The following is an 18,364-nucleotide window of genomic DNA, read 5'->3' on the forward strand; positions in this document are numbered from 1 at the left end:
TCACGTACTTTTCGTCACTTTTTTTTTTTTTAAAGAAAAGGAAACATACTCCTTCAACATGATAACATTACATACTTTGAATTTAAAAGCCTTATTTGGCAATTTCTTTTCAATATTTGTTCTTTTAATAGTAAGCAGAGTTGGAGTAGAAATTAAAATACATGTCTGGGTGATAAGTTTTCTAATCTAAGGGCTTCGATTTTTTTTTCCCAACTTTTGAGGGTTCGAATGAAATTAACCCGTCCGCAAAACAAAAAAAAAAAATTAAATAAATATGAATAGGAGGGGATTCTCCGCGGGCTGGGCTTCCGGTTTCGCAGTTTGCGTCGAGTTGCGACGTCACAAGTCAACCACTGCTGTAACTCGCGCAATAAGGAAAAGACAAAAGCAGGCGGTAACTGAAAATAAGGTCTAAATGTTAATAAGTGCTTTATTATAGTCAGATGACTACGTGTATATATCTTTTAAATGTTTTATTTCGCCGTGATCTTCCATTTTATCGTCAATACAAATGCAGCATACAAAAGAGAGGTGAAAATATGAAAAACTAGAGAAACAGAAATGAAACGAAGAACACACAAATTCAGAAAAAGAGTAAAAAAGTGATTATAAGACATTGACATCCAATTGCCCCGAAACATGAATTTAACGACTGCAATGAAGCGGCAACCCTTTTTTTTCGCATTTTTCTTTGGTTTAATTTGACAAAAATGATCAAGAAAATAGCGTGTCAAATTTTTTTTCCATCTGCTAATTTGGCGCACATTTTACGAATTTGGCGACTCCAAAACCTTGAAACGGCATCTTAGCCATCCAATTGAAAGTGTAGAGAAAACAAGGAAGGCATTCCAAAGTGTAGTGTTCTTTTTTTGGGGTAATTATTGGTAATGTCATGCATATTACACCTTAAAAAGTACTCCCAATGACCGTTTCCTCTTCCAGATGCAACACGTTCAATCAATCAAGGCTCATGAATACGAGGTATCCCTCCAACAAAATACTCAAACGCTACGCAGAAAGGTAAAAAGAGTCATGGATTGGCCTGGCCGGAGGTGTAGGTAACTAAACTGAAGTAGCTGGTCATGAATAATTACCACGCGATGAGGAGAATGGGCAGGCGGTTTAATGTTGCCCAGTCATGATTCCATGTTTTAGTTTTACATCAGAAAGCCCTCCGCCCATGGGCCCTTTGGGGTTTTAATGTTTTACACGTTGGACCCTTTTTCAGCAACGAGGAAACGAGTTTGTACCCAAAAGCCAAGGTCAGTAGACTCAGCGAGCAGGCGAGTTCCTATTCTAGTTCCACCGTTCCTCCAATGAATTGTTGGTTCCCAAAACCCAATACCAAAAAAAAAGCACTAATCACGGAGGCAGATCTAAGATTGGAGACATAAAATATGTATTAGCAAGCAGGACATGGGGTTGTAGCAGCAATGAAAAATTTAATAGTACTCGCAGGATATACGACAGTAGTTGTTCTTGCTGGGGCTGTGCTATTGAGTATCATTGTTGGCTTGGCAAAAATTTTACACCGTCCCCATTTGCCGGATGATGAGTGGCCCAAAACTGCAGAAACATGGCAAATATACTCTGATTCTTACTTCCACACGAGTCGGGTTGTAGGAAGTTCTCCAAGTACGAGTTCAACCTTGAACCTATTTCAATTTTCAGCTGGCCGAGTTCAAGAATACGTTCAAGAGAGTGATACAATGATGGATAATCTGTTACTAGCATCTCTGTAATGTAACATGTTGTGGGATGAGGTGGGCTGGAGTTGGGGGGGGGGGGGGGGACTGAAATCATAAAACAGAGAGAGTTGTTTGTGGGGGAAATGGGAAATGGGGACAAGCATCGGAGAGGGAGATGCCTTTTTGCAGCCATATATCATTGGCATTGACTCGCTTGTCCAAATGCCTTTGGAAAGTTCGCTTTTGCTGCTATTTGTGGGGATTCTACGTTTTTCCGAAACCAACGATACCCCTTTTGGTAATCGTTCCCCACGCACTCTGTCGTCTCGTCTGAGCTATGAGCTATGAGCTATCTCTTCCCATCCCACCTTAGGAGCTAGGCTTCATAAGATACATCGCTGTCGAATGTTGCGCCAATGGATGATAGTAATTGATACAAGTTTTTATTTTAGTTTTTTGGTTGGAGGAATTAAGTAGAGACAAACTAGTAGAACATTTGTCTGCCAAAACTCGAGGCATAAATGGTCAGAACTCACTCGTGAGATGAACATCATCAATAGTCACGGATCATGAAGGAAAGCCAAAATCGTCCCGGTCATATTTTTTTGGAACTAATGCATCTTCTATGATTTTGAAACTTCACCTTTTTACTGGAAAGAAAACACAAAAGACTGTTACCTTTTCCAGTACTCCTCCACTTTCTACCACAGACACTTTCAGTAGTATTGCTTCAACATCATATAATCTTGTAATGAGATATGATTGATACGTAACATGAAATTTGAATTTGAAAACCGAGACTCAGCTTGAAATCCGAGCGTTAACGTGGTTGAATTTCTGTCAATTGTTGCTGCCTAAACTCACAGCATGATTATGTTTGCTATAATTTACTAATCATATGCTGTCTTCCTACGGAATCCTGGACCAACTAATCTCTGGATATATGCACAATAATCAAGCGGATTCACTTGAGTAGGTCCTTCAAAGCAGCGATGCGGGTTCAAATTTCAGTTCAGTTTTTATATTTGTCCCAGATTTGTCTTCTTGTATGGGTTTGGATTGAAATTTGTGTTTGATTTCTTGAAAACATGGCTGCGTGAACTGTTCAGTTAGCACGTCATAATTCAATTCAAATGTAGCGTCATTTTGATCTGAGACACAGGGAGACAGAGGGGACACACCAACACAAGGCATCCATGCTAGTAAATCTTGGGTGGAAAATCTCGGTACCATAATACAGATTACTACTGAGTAAAATATTGGGGATCACTCGTTGGAAATCCACAACTAAGAATTTGATTAATACAGCTCGATTGATTCTTCGTGGAACCACCAAGCATGTCTGTCAGGGTTTGATTTTAAGCAGGGGATTCTTCACTTACTCCCAAATTATATAATGTTCTTTACCAAAGACCTGTTCAACGTTTTCTGTGGCACCTTTGAAGTTTGACATTGGAAAGAATCATCTGAATCACTTCATATAAAAAATAAAATAAAAATCTGATAATAAGATAAAATAGAAGTTTCATTTGGTTATCCCATTTGACAGCTTCCGGCCGTCCTCTCAGTCTCAGGCGAGAGAATGGATATGGATCATCAGATTAGCTAGGTAAATGAGTCCAAAAACACCACCAGTCTCTACTCCCCTTCGAGTGAGCCACTGGTGGATGCTACACTGCCAAGTGATTCTCAACCCTGTTTAACTTGAAGCATTAACAGCCATTGTTGTTGAACAAAGTCAAGAGGGATTTTATCATACGTCCAGTCTCTTTTATGTGTGTGTGTGTGTGTTTTTATCATATATTGATTTGTCTTTTTAATGTTTCAGGGCTCAGAAACACCTACCACACTGTGTATTATATTGTAGCTGACTCCCTTCAGGTCTGTACTGTGTAACGGCTGAGAGGCATTTTTTTTTTTTTAAGTCAGCAAGTGTGGATGACGACAAAAAGAGTGGTCTGGCCATCTTCTTCTTTTGTATCGAGACTGGGAAAGGTCAAGGCTCATGATCCATTTTTTATTGGAGGATTCTATGACAAACGTTAGTCCCTTAGATGATGAAGGACAATGTAGGTATCTCTCAACTAGTTGCCACTCTCTCAGCCCCCTTTGAAAAAAAGGAGATTAGACAAAAGAAACCCCACAAAACCTCAGCTCCTTTCAAGCATCCAATGTTCCCTTTTCTCCACTAATCTTCAGCCCTTTTCATGTCTCACACTATTATTGAAGACTGTCCTCTTAATTTACTAGAACAATACCCGTTCAATTCTAGTACATTATTTTGTTACAGTTGGATCTATGTGTTTGGATGCCTTGTGTTGTGCAGATGGTAACAAAATTCGAGAATGATGGGGTTATATCAAAACGAAAAGTTGAACTTTTTTTTTTTTTTTTTTTACTTTCTCAGATGAAATGAACAAATTGGTTACCACTAATGTTGGTCGAAATTTCACATGATTAAAGTGAATACAAAAATGCCTGTGCAAAAGGCGACACTATCGAAACTTTTTTGTTTCAAAAACTCGAAGCTAATGCTACTAGTTAATTTTCAAATTTTCATTTCAACTCTCTTGCAGGGTTATTATCACTTTATCCCATTAATGTTTGATGTCACTATCAATTTTCCCCTTAATGTTATTTTTTAGTCATTTTACCCTCAAAACTAACGATCAAACTTAACGGAATTTGTTAATTAAAGTGAAAAGAGATGTTTAATCCTTAAAATTATTATCACTTTACCTCCATAAACTATAGTCTCATTATCAATTTACCCCCTAAAATTATTTTTTAGTCAATTTATCATACCATTAAACCAACTTAGTAAGTTAAAAAACTTTTGAAGAAAATACCCTCCTCTTTGCATAATAAAAATAATAAAAAATTTAGAATGACTCTTCTCCTTTTTAGTAACAAGAAAAAAAAGTCAAAGCATTAATTTCTTTCCTCTTGACAATCTTATTAATATCAAAAAAAAAAAAAAAAGATGGAGAGTGTGAGGGGGAGAGCTCAATTCTTTTTTTTTAAATTACAAATAAGAAAGAATTAAATACTTTTATTATTTTAAAATTATTTCACTTTTTTGTTTACTACCAAATTTCTATTCTAATCCCGACAATCTTAAAATAATACGATAAAGTTAAATTTTTCTTTATTTTTTTCTTTGCAAAATCTAATTTTTTGCCTCCTTCTTTCCTATCTCTTTTTCTTTTTCTAATATTAATAAGTGTAAAAATGAAATTTGAGAAAATCCTTTTATTTTATGTTTTTTTATCTCTTAAAGTGAAAAAAATGAAAAATAACCATTCAAATTTTTTCATTTTTAATTATATATAAAAGGGGTAAATATATTTCAAATTTTTTGACCATACTAGTTAGATTAACGATGAGGTAAAATGCCCAGAAAATAATATTAGGAACTAAAGTAATTGTATCTGTAAAATCTAAACGAATAAAGTGATAATAACAATGTAGTTATACTATAAAATAAAGGATATTTTTGTTCAAAATTTCTTAACATGTTGAGTTATATTACTTATGGGGGTAAAGTGATTAAAAGATAACGTTAGGGGGTAAACTGACAGTAGTGATATAATTTAAGAGGGTAAAGTGATAAAAACCCTTCCCTCGGGTGCCTAGTTGCAAGAACAAAAGTTTTCTGTAACAGAGATTTAATGGCCCACAAAAAAAAAATTATAACGGATTAATGCAAGCGAGTCTGGCACTTAGAAAGACATGTTCTTGATTGACTTGATTCAAGGTTCCAATGAAGTGAACCTTAAACTAAAGCATGATTGAGGAATTAAATTAAGTTCACTAATTGTGGATCACTTATATGAAGAACAAGCATTATGATAACATTCCATCTCTAATTCGTTTCGGGGATAATGAGATAGTAGTAAGTGTGTTTGGACAGGAGATTATTTGTCTAAATTTATTTACTTACATCACAATTATAATTTTCAATACATTTTTTTTTATCTCACATATACCACATCATAAAAGTGCTTATTTCCCTTTCTCACAAGAAATAATCTCCCACTCTAGGGTGGATTATGTATTTAATCTTTGGATAGCTTTTCTTCTGACGACCAAACAAGAGTAAAGAACGTACGTTGACGGCGTTCTTGACTTTCCCTATGGTTACTTTTTTGCTGCCCCTTTTACACTCTTTCTGTTTGCATCAAAATTACCAAAACCCTTTTTCGCCTTGCCCTTGGAATAAGCCCTTTGTACCCGTCCTATGTTGGGAGAAGGCTCGTTACTTCTTAGTTGTTTCTACATGCTTTTTGATTGTAACGAGAACCATCAAAAATTGAGGGGAAAAAACGAAAAGGCTGTAAACTACTCTATGAAGATGACGTTACTCATTTTTAATGCTCCAAGTATTTGTTTATGAAAACACACAACAAAAGAAAGGCTGGGTGGGATGGAGTTGGTGTAAGAAAGAATAAAAAGTGCTAAGAAATGCATAAATGGCAGCATGGGCAAAAGGGTGGAGGGACGGTCACCAACTCCCACTAGCCTTGTAGCAAGCTACGGAAATTGTGGGGATTGGGTTGTTATTGTTTTTACTACTTGTTAAATTGTTAATCTCAGATCCAAGACCGCCACATTTTGTGTCTTTCGTTGGTTCAAAAACAAAATTTGGGTTATTTTCGAACATCTATAAATTTCGTTTTTCTCAGGCAACGAACGGTTCTCTGTCTATAAATAAAAAAGATGACATAATGCAAGAGGTCCAAGGTGACTTAATGCTCTACTGTTAACTTCCCAGAGTAAGAACGGCCAAATACTCTACTGGTTGCTTTGCAAAGTACTTCTCTTCCAGCAGCCACCATTTTTACGCCTCACGTAGGACCTTTAGGTACCCACCCAAAATTGAGTAAATACTAAATACACGTACTTTTTTACACCTTTTGAGTTTTGACAATTGGAGCATGGTCGGAGACTTTCGTCAGCTGAAGAGCGTAAAAACTACCAAAGGCAGACGCTTCTTGCTTCTTTTACCACCAAAAGCTTAAAGCCTCCTCCGCACTCCCCCCCACTACACCATTGTTATCGGCCCAAAAGCTCGTACTCTTAATTTTCTTCGACCATTAAAGTTAGAGTTTACAGAGAAGGCGTCACTGGTCAAAAAGGGACATCATTTTTTCTTTTAATCTTTTCTGTGTGCAGACCAGCTCTGCGCTTTTCAAACAATCTGAGGGAGTCATATAATTGCGGGTTGGTAACTCTAATTCTGCAGCAATGCAGGAAGACAAGTGGGGTTTTTGACCCGAAGCTGAAGTTTCCGAAGACCCCTTCTTGGGATTTTGAGACTACAGAAATTTTTTTTTTTTGGGCCTTCTAAAAGTCCAAGCTTGGGGCCTCTTCTTTGCTCGCTGAGCCTGTGTAAGTGTTTCCTGCAATTTCTGCTCTATTTTCAATTGCACATTTATTTATTCTTTGTTATTATTAACGGCAATGGTTAAATCACTTCAAAAAAAATTTGCAGAGATGACTTCTGAAGGGATTGTTGTTGGTAATTTACACGGGCTGGGAATTGCTACCTCTACACACAAACGTTCAAAGAGGTAGTCTTTAGATTTCTTGATGTCTGCTTCCTTTCACTTTGCTAGTTTTTTTAATCTGTCTCTTGAAAGAGATCAACAGGGAATTTCAGCATTGTACACTTCATCTCGCTTTGCATTTTAACAAATTAATGAAGGGTGTGGTGGCAAGTTGAATGGTAAAAAGGGCAATATTTGTACATTGCGTGAATTCTCGAACCTGGGACTCTGGCTTCCGTACTTTTTGCTCTATTTTGCTCTTACTTCTGCTACTAGGCGGTTTTTTGACTTTTCCTCCCTGTCAGAAGCCCCAAATTTACATCGATGGAAGGGCTTAATTAGGATTTGTCTTTTGCTTCATTCATGATGGTATCTGTAGCTTAATGCTACGTTTAGCGCCTATTTCGAGTTGTGGATTTTAACCATAACTCAGTTTGCTGTCTTCTTCTGCCAATTTTTTGTTCACTCAAGTCTTTTATACAATGGCAGCTTCCCAGATAATAAAGGACTTGGGGATGAAAACTTGGATCATTCTGTTGAAGCCTCTCATAGTTTGAAATCGGTAAGCAAATTGTCGTACGTGTATTTTCGTGACTCAAGCAACTGTCAAACTGTTGGATGATAATCCAGAAAAATTGCTATGTAGAAGGAAAAAATATGAAGTGGAACTCTTATTCTCATGATTGGTAAATTTTAAGAGTTATTTCTCTCCTTTCTGTTATACCTTTGAGGATATGCAAGTCAGAATGGAAGCATCCCTCCTCCCCCCCTCCCCCCCCCCCCCTCTCTCTCTCTTATATGGTATTCTATTTCTCAACAGGATCTGGGGCACTTGGATGACTGTGTCACGAGCAAGAAGAAGCAATCATCCAATGCTGAAGTCCAAATTTCTTTGAGACGAGAGGTAAAAAAAAAAAAAAAAAGAGTATGATAAATGCAAGATATCAATCATATTATTGCCCTATACTTGCTTGCTTAAGTCTCTGTAAAAAATTTGGGCTTTCAATTTCACTCCACATGCCTGCAGCTTGGGTTGTTCTCTAATTTTCCTAAACCCTGCAGATAATGCAGCTGGAGAAAAGGTTACAAGACCAAATGGCAGTTCGATGTGCCTTGGAGAAAGCTTTGGGTTATAAATGTTCCTCCCACAGCGTAACAACTGACGTCTCAATGCCTAAGGTGGGGCATTTTGTTCATTAACTGATAAAAGGAAATTGTGGTGTTAGTTGGGAAGACCATGCTATTGTTGTTGTTTCTACTTTCTCTAGCCTTTTGGATTTAGGTTTCTTCCCTTTTGTGATATAATGGTGTGCTAACATTATCCCAGTATTTGTCACAAACTACATGGTTGCAAAACCTAAGTTATTGTTCCTTTGATTTTCCAGCCAGCCACAGAACTTATTAAAGAAATTGCAGTGTTAGAGGTGGAAGTTGGGCATTTGGAACAATATCTTCTTTCACTATACAGGAAAGCATTTGATCAGCAAATATCTTCTTTATCTCCATCTGCAAAAGATGATAGGGTAAAGTCACCCTTGACTACCCCAAGACGAAGGCGGCTAGAGTTTTCAACATCGGACATTACGTCAGAGAAGGCAAATCTTTCAGCTCAAGAAAATCAGTTTGTTTCCAATCCACGGAAAGAAACCAGTTGTTCAGGAGAGGAGAACCCATCAGATTCCAATGTGTATCGTTGTTATTCTATGCTATCTCAAAGCTCAACTCTATCAACCAAAACTTCTCCTGCAGAGCCATTGGGAAAAGCTCTGCGAGCTTGTCATTCTCAACCGTTGTCCATGACGGAGGTATCTTCTGACTTGCGTTTTTATGATCAGGCAGGCAACTTAAGTGCATCTTGCATTTTCTTCCACCAGGTGTTTCTTTTTTAGGTTTTATTTTATTTTTATTAGGATAACAAAATTATTCTGTCCCACGAAAATAGTTTTGTGATATGGAGAACATAGGGAAATTGACAGTAGAGTAAGATTGATCCTTGCAAGCTTGTTGAATGACCACACCTAATCAGCAATGGTTCTGGCCTTTCTGCAGTACGCACAAAATGCTTCTTCAAATGTCATCAGTTTGGCAGAGCATCTTGGTACCCGCATTTCTGATCATATTTCAGAGACACCAAACAAAATTTCTGAGGATATGATTAAGTGTATGTCAACAATATTTAGCAAGCTTGCTGATCCACCCCTGACAAATCACGGCCTCTCATCTCCCACTTCATCGTTGTCATCAATAAGTGCATTTTCTCCAAAGGATCAATGTGACATGTGGAGCCCAGGGTTTAGAAATGACTCATCGTTTGATGTTCGATTGGATAATCCTTTCCACGTAGAAGGGTTGAAAGAATTTAGCGGACCTTACAGCACAATGGTTGAAGTTCAATGTATATACAGAGATAATGAGAAATTGGGTGACATTGAACACCTTTTACAAAATTATAGGTAAGTATACCAATGTGATATTATCATCTCACGGCAGGTTAACTTATGTCTCCCATTCAAACTCTTTTCCACCATTACAGATTCCGATAACTCTTATTGCCTTCTCATGCTGTAGATCTCTTATTTCAAGATTAGAAGAAATAGAGCCCAGAAAGATGACAAATGAGGAGAAACTAGCATTCTGGATCAACATACACAATGCATTGGTTATGCATGTAATACTCTTTATCAGCTAGAAGATCAAAGTTATATTCTTATGTATTAAACTGTGAACTAAGATTAAATGCTATTCATTTTCTATTAGGCATTTTTGGCTTACGGGATCCCACAAAACAATATGAAGAGAATTTTCTTACTACTGAAGGTAAGATTTAATTCAGTGTTTAACTAGACTTGTTTAACATGTTTTGTCTTACCCATCTGCTTAACCCAGGCTGCTTACAACGTTGGAGGTCACATAGTAAGTGCAGATGTGATACAAAATACAATCTTGGGATGTCGAATGTCACGTCCTGGACAGGTAAATCCTGTCTCATATATGGTTATACCATCTTCTGTACCATATATTATCGGGATGGATTCCCTTTTATTCAGTTAAAGAACCTTTCCTAGCAATTGAGGGCATTGTTATATCTCTCATTGAACTTGTATGTAACTTTAGCTTCTGCTAATTAACTGGTAGATAAGTTAACTGACAAATTTGGACTTTCCTCATAAAGCTTGCTTTCATGTGCAGTGGCTTCGGATGTTACTCCCTTCAAGAACAAAATTTAAAGCAGGAGATGAGCGACAAGCATATGCAATTGAGCGCACAGAACCACTCCTACATTTCGCACTTTGTTCTGGGAGCCACTCAGATCCTGCGGTAGTTTTCCATTATTTTAAAGGATTTTTATCTTCCACAAGCATGGCTTTCCTTGTGCGACGTGCCAAAATCTCTCGGCCTTTTGTGTTGTATATAATTTTGTTTTAATGATTACGGAAGGTCAATCCTTGGTGGGTTGCAGAAGGAAATGATAGTGAGAAAGGATATGTTAATGCATTAATGCTACCTATTGACTGAGGAAGGATTGAAAAAGTTTTGATGAAGAACATTAGAAGCCGAGTGTCCTTTTCGTTTGCCCTTAGTCCTCACATCCCCTTCCTTCCCGTCTCAATTAAATATATCTCAAGAAACTGATTTCAGTGTCATGTGTGTACAGGTCCGTGTTTACACCCCCAACAGAGTAATTCCAGAGCTGGAAGAAGCGAAAGAGGAATATATTAGGGCTACCTTTGGTGTTAGGAAGGATCAGAAAATCGTTTTGCCTAAACTAGTAGAGGCCTTTGCCAAGGACTCAGGTCTGTGTCCTGCTGCAGTGCTGGAAATGATCCAAAAGTCTTTACCGGAGTCTCTGAGGAAAAGCATCAAGAAATGTCAGCTTGGGAAGTCTCGCAAGTGCATTGAGTGGGTTGCGCATAATTTTGCTTTTCGGTATCTGATAATGAAGGAGCTAGTGAAGTGAAGCTGTTGTTTGATTAGGCCAACAATGCACAGTTGATCATTGATTTTCAGATCCTTAACATAGTTTTCTTTTATCTCATCATTTGTAGGTAACATCCTCATTAAAGAGGCCTCTCTTTTTCCTTCATGGTTAGAATCAATCAGGATAGAGGATGGTTTTACACCGCCTGTAGTTTGTGTAATGTGCATTCAGAGTATCAGTTGCCTCTGGTATCCATCCTAAAAGGCAGTTCCGTCAGTTTGTCTGTGCTTCGGAAGAACTAGTCAGTTTGATGTTTCGGCTTGTATAATTTAATGTATGGTATATGTAATTATGGTGCAAATACTGGTTATGGTTCATCTCCATGACCCTCGTCACTGCCTGCCTCTGTTTCACAGAGACTCCAGCGTGTGAAAGAAATCCACTCATTTCTTGAAACCCAGAGCGGTTGTAAACTATAATATTTAATCACGAAGAAGCCAATCAAGTGGCGTCCAGGCATACATAACAGGACTGCAATATTACGGAGTATTAACTTTTAAGAGAAGAGAAGCACACATCTTCAGCAAAGTACGTGATCCGATTAACCATGTAAAAAGAGGCAGTACATGTAATGAGACAACTTGGATGATAACGCAGGCCAGCATGCCTCAGAAGGCTGAATGGATACAAGCACCCCCGCTAGTAGGGTCGCTCTCCTACCACGTTTCCGGGTGGATTGTAGAAACAGATGGTTAAACTAGACTGCTGCTTGACACATTGAGCTTGAGCACACCCCAATTCCAATGAATTCTTCCACACCACCTGGGTGTAAACTCCGCACCGGTGGTCCGCTGCACAGGTATTGTTGGCATGGTCGTAGAACTTCTTCTCGGCAACCCAAGTCCCCACGGCCATGCGAGGTGTCGTCGCCAACCCACCAGCCCATAACTGGTTCCCGCCATATTTGCTGGTGGTTAAGTTTGCAAAAGTGCAATTTTGTCGGTCTCTTTGGTACCTTGCCATTAGACTTGCGGATTTGGCCAGGGCCTCACTCCACTTCAGAGGGGGAACTCCCACTTCAGACCGTGCTTGATTATGCGCATCCAGGTATTCTTGACTGGCATTGTTGGATGGCGCCGGAACTTGAGCTGAAGATCCGTGGCCCATGGCTATCAGACTTATTGCAAGTAAAAGCAGTAGGAATCTAGCCATTTTCCCCTGAACTCGAGTCCTTGACTCTTTTTTTTTTTTTTCCCCTGGTTTTATGTGGGCACTTCCCCCGGGGGGGTTTTTCTTATGGAGTGGGTTGGATTGGGTTGGGGTAGGTAACTAATTATTAGTGGCATCACGGCGAAGTGAAACCACATGTGGTGAAATATCACATCACATGTGGATTCTTCCGCTGAATCGGAATCGCTGATTGGTAAAAAAATGTGTGGCCAATTCACCACCTTCGCTCCCCGTGCGCAAAAATCCAGCAGGCTGGTGCTTACTAGTTTGGAGTTTGAACTTTGGGCTCGGAGGAACGACCGATTAATCAATTAATATTTTGGTGTGTCAGATGAAAGGAGGTAAATCCATAAATGCTGGTAAAAAATCTCACTTGCATGAATCCTACTACAAAAAATTGCATATGAAAAAGGCCAGTTTGTTACTAGTCCATATGTAGAAATTTCTTGGCACGGAGTAAAAAAATGCGCAAACTTGTAGTTGAAACAGGCTCTAAAACAAGTACGGAGCTGATACATATGGGGTATGCAAAAGAGCCCATACTTCAATCTCATCTTGCAAATCAAGAATCAGCTCAGGAAGTAATGGGATTGTAAACTGCAACATCAATGGAAAGAGGGTAACAAATGACCTCCAGCCTCAATTAGAAATTTGTTAACCTATGATGTTATTAGTGTCGCTACGCTAAAACTAGTCCAAGTGTAATGGGTCTCCACCCTCCCATATCACTATAAAAAAAAAAAAAAAAACCCCAAAATAACAGAGCATAAATTTTAAAGTGAATTGAAGATTTATATATTGGCTTATTGGATGGTTTGAAGGATGCAATCTCGTACTAAATTAAATTACGAACTATCGTGTACGTGTACCTTTTTTACTTTTTGTCTCATTGTCAGTCAAAACTAGTAGCATCAGATGCAGTAAAAATTTAGACAGTAATTGGAAGGAAGGAGCTGCATGGGTTATTACAATTAAGAATGGAGCTGGATTGACAGGCATGGGAGCGATAACAGAGAGTGAGGTAACTCCAAGATAGGATCACGTGAAAAGCATCTACCATATCTGTCTTCAGCAGCGAAGGAAGAGAAACAGACAGTTTCAGTTGACTTTGAAGGGCCCAACTAATGGGCTTTGATGACCCAACAACCACGAGATTAGCTGCCCACCGGGGAAAATTTTAGATTGCGTTTGATAAAATTACAATATGAAATTATTAAATTAATGAATTATTAAATACTAAATTTGATATAGTTGAATGTATGTCATATTAAGTGTTAATTTTTTTGAAGTAAATTTGTTTAAAAAATTCAGTGCCACTTAATGAATTTAAATGTTCCAATTTTTGTTATCAAACGAGTTTAAATATGTTAAGATCTGAATCCATTAAATTTAAGTGTTGAATTAGATTATCAAACAAGACCTTAAACTCTTATTAAATGTAGGTCAAGCGATCAAATTTTTTGATCCCTTAGTTGGCATTTTTTTTTTTTTTACAAGATTCAATCCGCATCGAGTTTTTTATTGACTCTTTTAAGTCTACCTCTTCCTTTAGGTATAGAATAGGAGTAAATTTAAAATAGAAATTATAGATAAAAAATTCTAATAAAAAATAAGTGGAACTTAATAATCGGGGAGCAGACTTTGATACTGGGATGAACTTGTGCTTTGTTGCCCTCGTAAATTGCAAATACGCCAAGATACTCCGTAAAGCGAAGGTCCTTGGGGCCCATCCTGGGTCTAATACATTCCAGAACGTCCAACATTTGCTCTAGGAACAGTTGTTTTAGGTCCAAAAAAGTATTTCCAAGACAATGCCCATCAGTAATTAGTGGACCGAAGATGTTGGAGTACCAAGTTGAGGCAAATACTTTGTTGGGTTACCAATTAAAAAAAAAGAGTCCACCACGGTGTTTACGAGTGGGGTTATTAATTAGACCATAATCCCTCCCTATTTCTTAAGTTTTACCCTTCCTTTATTGGAAAACATTAAGAGAGAGAGAGAGAGTGATCAAGGCCCACCGAAAATCTATGACAATAAAATTACCAAAACAATTTCAACTCGTAAGCGGTATGACTTATGGGACATAATGATTACTGGTGAATACAGCGTCATCGTAGAGCTTCTAAAAACAGTCAAAACCCAGTATTAAAAAAGAATTCCTGTTTCGATTTGATGAATAGTTGGCTCATTTCATCGAAACATTTGCTTACTTCACGGCTTCATAAAATTATATATATATATGTATATGTTTCTCCTCGCACATTTTCTAGAGTTGTAATCGAATCGAACTGCTTTGCAAGTTGAGGATGGCCATTTCGGCCCGGATAGTCGGAGGCCTCATCTCCTGATACCTATTGAGGCGCCGACCACTTCGGCCCTGTGTTTATCAAGGTGACCGTAGCTCGTGTACCACCTCGGCTACAATCCCCAGGTCGTTAGCCGAGGTGGCGACTCACTAATAGACATCTACCAAAGCTAGGAAATGACAATTGACACGCCGGACATCTGATGGACGGCTGCTCTGACACACGCTGCCTGAACCTGACAAAAGTCTTGTCGCACCTTTTCATAGAGACTGGTCAAATTGATCAGATACACTGACCATCTCAGATCTTTAGGGACCTGCGCCAGCAGTCCCTCGTCCCCAACTCATCCCCTATAAATACCTAACGTATCCACTAAGAAGGGGGATGACCAATTTCTGGTAAAACATTCTAACTTCATCCATTACTTTCTTGCTACTCTATAATCGAACTGACTTAAGTTTCGGAGTTACACCGGGAGATTCAGACCCCTCTCATAACTTTAGCAGGTGACTTAGCTGCGGTGACCGCCACGTCCAGAACATTTCTCCAGTTCGAAGGGCTCACCTCAGCAACACAGAAATCACCTCTTCACAAGTCATTCAATAAAAAACGCGATTCAAACTCAGACAACTCAAGTTCGAATAACTCGATAGAACAAAACGAGTCGAGTTCGAATATATAATAAGACTCGAACGCTCGTCGAACTTTATCAAAATTTTAAATTTTAATGTTTTAAGATATTATTATTATTATGAAATTATTTTTATGTCTACGAGAGTGGTTGAATTTATAAAATATTTTAGATTGTACAAATTTTTTGAAAGGCGATAATGTCTTTTCACTTAAATTTTGATAAGAAAAATAAAATCTCTAAATTTTCTTGACTCTGAATTCGATAAAACTCGCTTTAACTCGAACCTATGCGAGTCAAACTCGAGTTCTATGAACAATGTATCAAACTCGAGTTAAAGTTTCAATAATACTAGTTAGTTCACGTGTATATATATATATATATATATTTTTTTTCTGTAAGTCGAGCTGAGTTGAAGTCGACTCGATTCCATCCAAACATTTTTCCGCACTCTCAACTGTCATGCTCAAACTATGACCCCTAAACCTTCATCGGTGATAGCACTACGCCTCAAAACTTGTGAATGGGTAGCTGGCTCTATTCAATCATGAATTAATTGACCTGGATCCCACCGTCGCCTCCCTGCGGAATATTTTGACACGGTAGGTCACCATTCACTTCTTTTCACTTTCATCTACAATTGCAGTTGAATAATCCTTCTTCTTACGGTAATTTTTTTTCCGCTTTTTTGTTCTTTTCGCGGCAATAAAATTGAAGTGCGGCACCCAACAGATGACAATGGACAGGTACTTTTTTGAGTCGAAAAGCAAGACAGAAGCCCGACTTCTTTTTCTTCTTCTTCTTCTTCTAAATCAGCGAGTGCGATGCGATCACATATATCCGGAAAATCCTATCCCCGCGTCACGCCTTTATCCATCCAAAGACGACGATGATGATGATGGCATCAAATTTGTTGACGTCCTTGCTCGCTTTATCAGATTATCGACCTTTTGGCTTCCTCATCGTATCTCAAAAAACCATAAGTCGTCGATTTTCTTCTTATCTTTTCCCGTTTAATTCTTGGAGTGACGTATTTGTTCTGCCAAGCAACTGGAATAATCCTGAAATGTTAATTACCCGGAAATTGCCTGTTCACGTGGAACTTGCACGTCGAATTACATGGAAGACAAAATAGCAACTTTCTTTAGCGAAAACTAGAGCTGCTATATAATTGGAAAATTACATGATGCTATGGTGATCTCCTAAAAAACAACAAAAACAAAAAAAAATTGTCCTTTATCAAATGGCTGTTTGTGGTAATTTTCCAAGATACAACTACAACGGGCAGAATCCTGTTTTAACTTTTTTTTTTTTTCATTTGTTGGTCTTTAATTCTCAACCCCTGGCCCTGGGCGGAAAAGTCAGGGGACTGAGCCTTGAGTTATGCCAAGCTATCACTTCCGGCAACCCCCTTTCGGCTAGTGCTACGCTATCTCTATTGTTGACTCAATAACACACAATACACAGAAATGTCAACGCGATTGCTTTATCCGCCTGAAAAAGTCCATACGTCTTTTTCACTTTACCAGCGATGCCGATGAAAAGCGGCTGCAAAAGGCATACTAGTAGTATAATTTTAGAATGCAGACCGGACTTGACTTTTAGCACATGGTTTTTAATTAGGACTTAATTATACCCCTACAGCGTTATTAACGGTGGGCGGGAAATGAGCCAAGTCTTGGGTGGAAACTGGAAAGCCAAGGCCGAGGAGCCTTCGATATAATAAGCAAATTGCAATTGGACGCCATATATATATATGTATGGAACGAATAATCAACGCTTTAAAGACACCTTTTTGCGACCAGAAAGTATTAGTATAATTGTTCTTAGCGCACTTTCAAACAATGGACCAACTCAGGTGGTGTTGAATATTTTGACGACTGTGGATTTTGCAATGTTTTATACGTATAAACAGTGAGAAACTTTTTCGGAAGCTTGCAATATTTTATGTGTTTGATTTGATGATGCTTTTGCCTTTTCTTTTATGATTGAAGCACCATATCTCGTTCGTATGCCCATGGTTCAAGGATTCAGCCAAGACCGAGACGACTCGGCTGAGTCATCATCGTTTCGTCTCGAACTCGAGATCGCGACAAAGCGATATCGAAATACGTGACTCGCGGAGACGTCACCGTGAAGAATTAAAACAGTCGAGTCTCTCCGAATCAACTCGAATTTTTATTATTTTTATTAATTTTTAATTTTTATAATTTTTAGAATATTAAATATTTTAAAAATTTGACTCTCGTCGAGATCGCGACCGATATGAAACGGTTCATACCGCAACAGCAACCGCGACCGACCGTGACTTTGAACCACGATGCATGGGTGATTTAGCCTTGCTTGGATTGCAACTTTTCGTCAGAAAATTACGTTGTTTTCCGTGATCACATTTCCCTATCACCTTTTTCCCTCACATACATCAAATCGCTACAGTAATTTTTCCATGAAAAATGACGGAAAATGCAATCCAAACACAACCTTAATTTGCTATTTTTCACGTGCGTCCTTTTCTCAGAAACGTGCTTTTCTCTTCACCTGCGTTGCAGTTTACTGCACAGACTCCATGTCGCTTTTCTTGATTTTTAACCTTGAACATTGCAGATCCCAAATGTGAGCAACATCGGATTCCCCTAGCTGGCTGGTTGGGCTCGTGAATCATAAGGATGCGACCCAAGATTATTCCTGTCAGTCCCTTTGGAAAATCAAAATGGGGACCTTTTAAACCAGAAGGACAGCATAATTCGGGGCAAAGCCAGCTGATTAGTTTAGCTTGCAAGTTGCTATCGCCATTATAGTCTAATCAGTTGTCTAATCAGGACCAACAATATCCCCCCCCCCCACCGCCCCAATAAACAAAAAAAAAAAAGGCAATTATTAAAATTGATAAGAGAGGCTTTCCGTTGTCATATCAATCATGCAAGATAGATTCCGTCAACTTCGTTCACCTTGAAGCAAAGAAAAAAGGGACGCTAGATAGCTTGCTCCAAATGATCTTTTCAAGATCTGTAAAGTTGAGCATAAAATCATTTAGGAAGTA

At 38.4% G+C, this 18,364-nt stretch overlaps 2 protein-coding genes across 2 annotated transcripts; one reads left to right on the forward strand and one right to left on the reverse strand.

Annotated features, from left to right (window-relative positions):
• The first annotated feature begins 6,440 nt into the window (after positions 1–6,440).
• On the forward strand, positions 6,441–11,616 carry LOC140010424 (uncharacterized). The gene is made up of 12 exons (XM_072057402.1): positions 6,441–7,079; positions 7,183–7,261; positions 7,727–7,799; positions 8,058–8,141; positions 8,300–8,416; positions 8,623–9,042; positions 9,287–9,690; positions 9,806–9,905; positions 9,995–10,054; positions 10,124–10,210; positions 10,427–10,555; positions 10,893–11,616. The coding sequence occupies exons 2-12, from the start codon at positions 7,185–7,187 to the stop codon at positions 11,193–11,195; spliced, it is 1,854 nt and encodes a 617-aa protein (XP_071913503.1). The 5' UTR covers positions 6,441–7,079; positions 7,183–7,184; the 3' UTR covers positions 11,196–11,616.
• A 239-nt stretch (positions 11,617–11,855) lies between these two features.
• LOC113701762 (STS14 protein) lies at positions 11,856–12,368 on the reverse strand. The gene has a single exon (XM_027222541.2). It carries the CDS (start codon positions 12,366–12,368, stop codon positions 11,856–11,858), a length of 513 nt encoding a protein of 170 aa, XP_027078342.2.
• Between the last annotated feature and the right edge of the window lie 5,996 nt (positions 12,369–18,364).

This window comes from Coffea arabica, chromosome 7c (genome assembly GCF_036785885.1).
Source record: "Coffea arabica cultivar ET-39 chromosome 7c, Coffea Arabica ET-39 HiFi, whole genome shotgun sequence".
NCBI classification, from domain to species: Eukaryota; Viridiplantae; Streptophyta; class Magnoliopsida; order Gentianales; family Rubiaceae; genus Coffea; species Coffea arabica.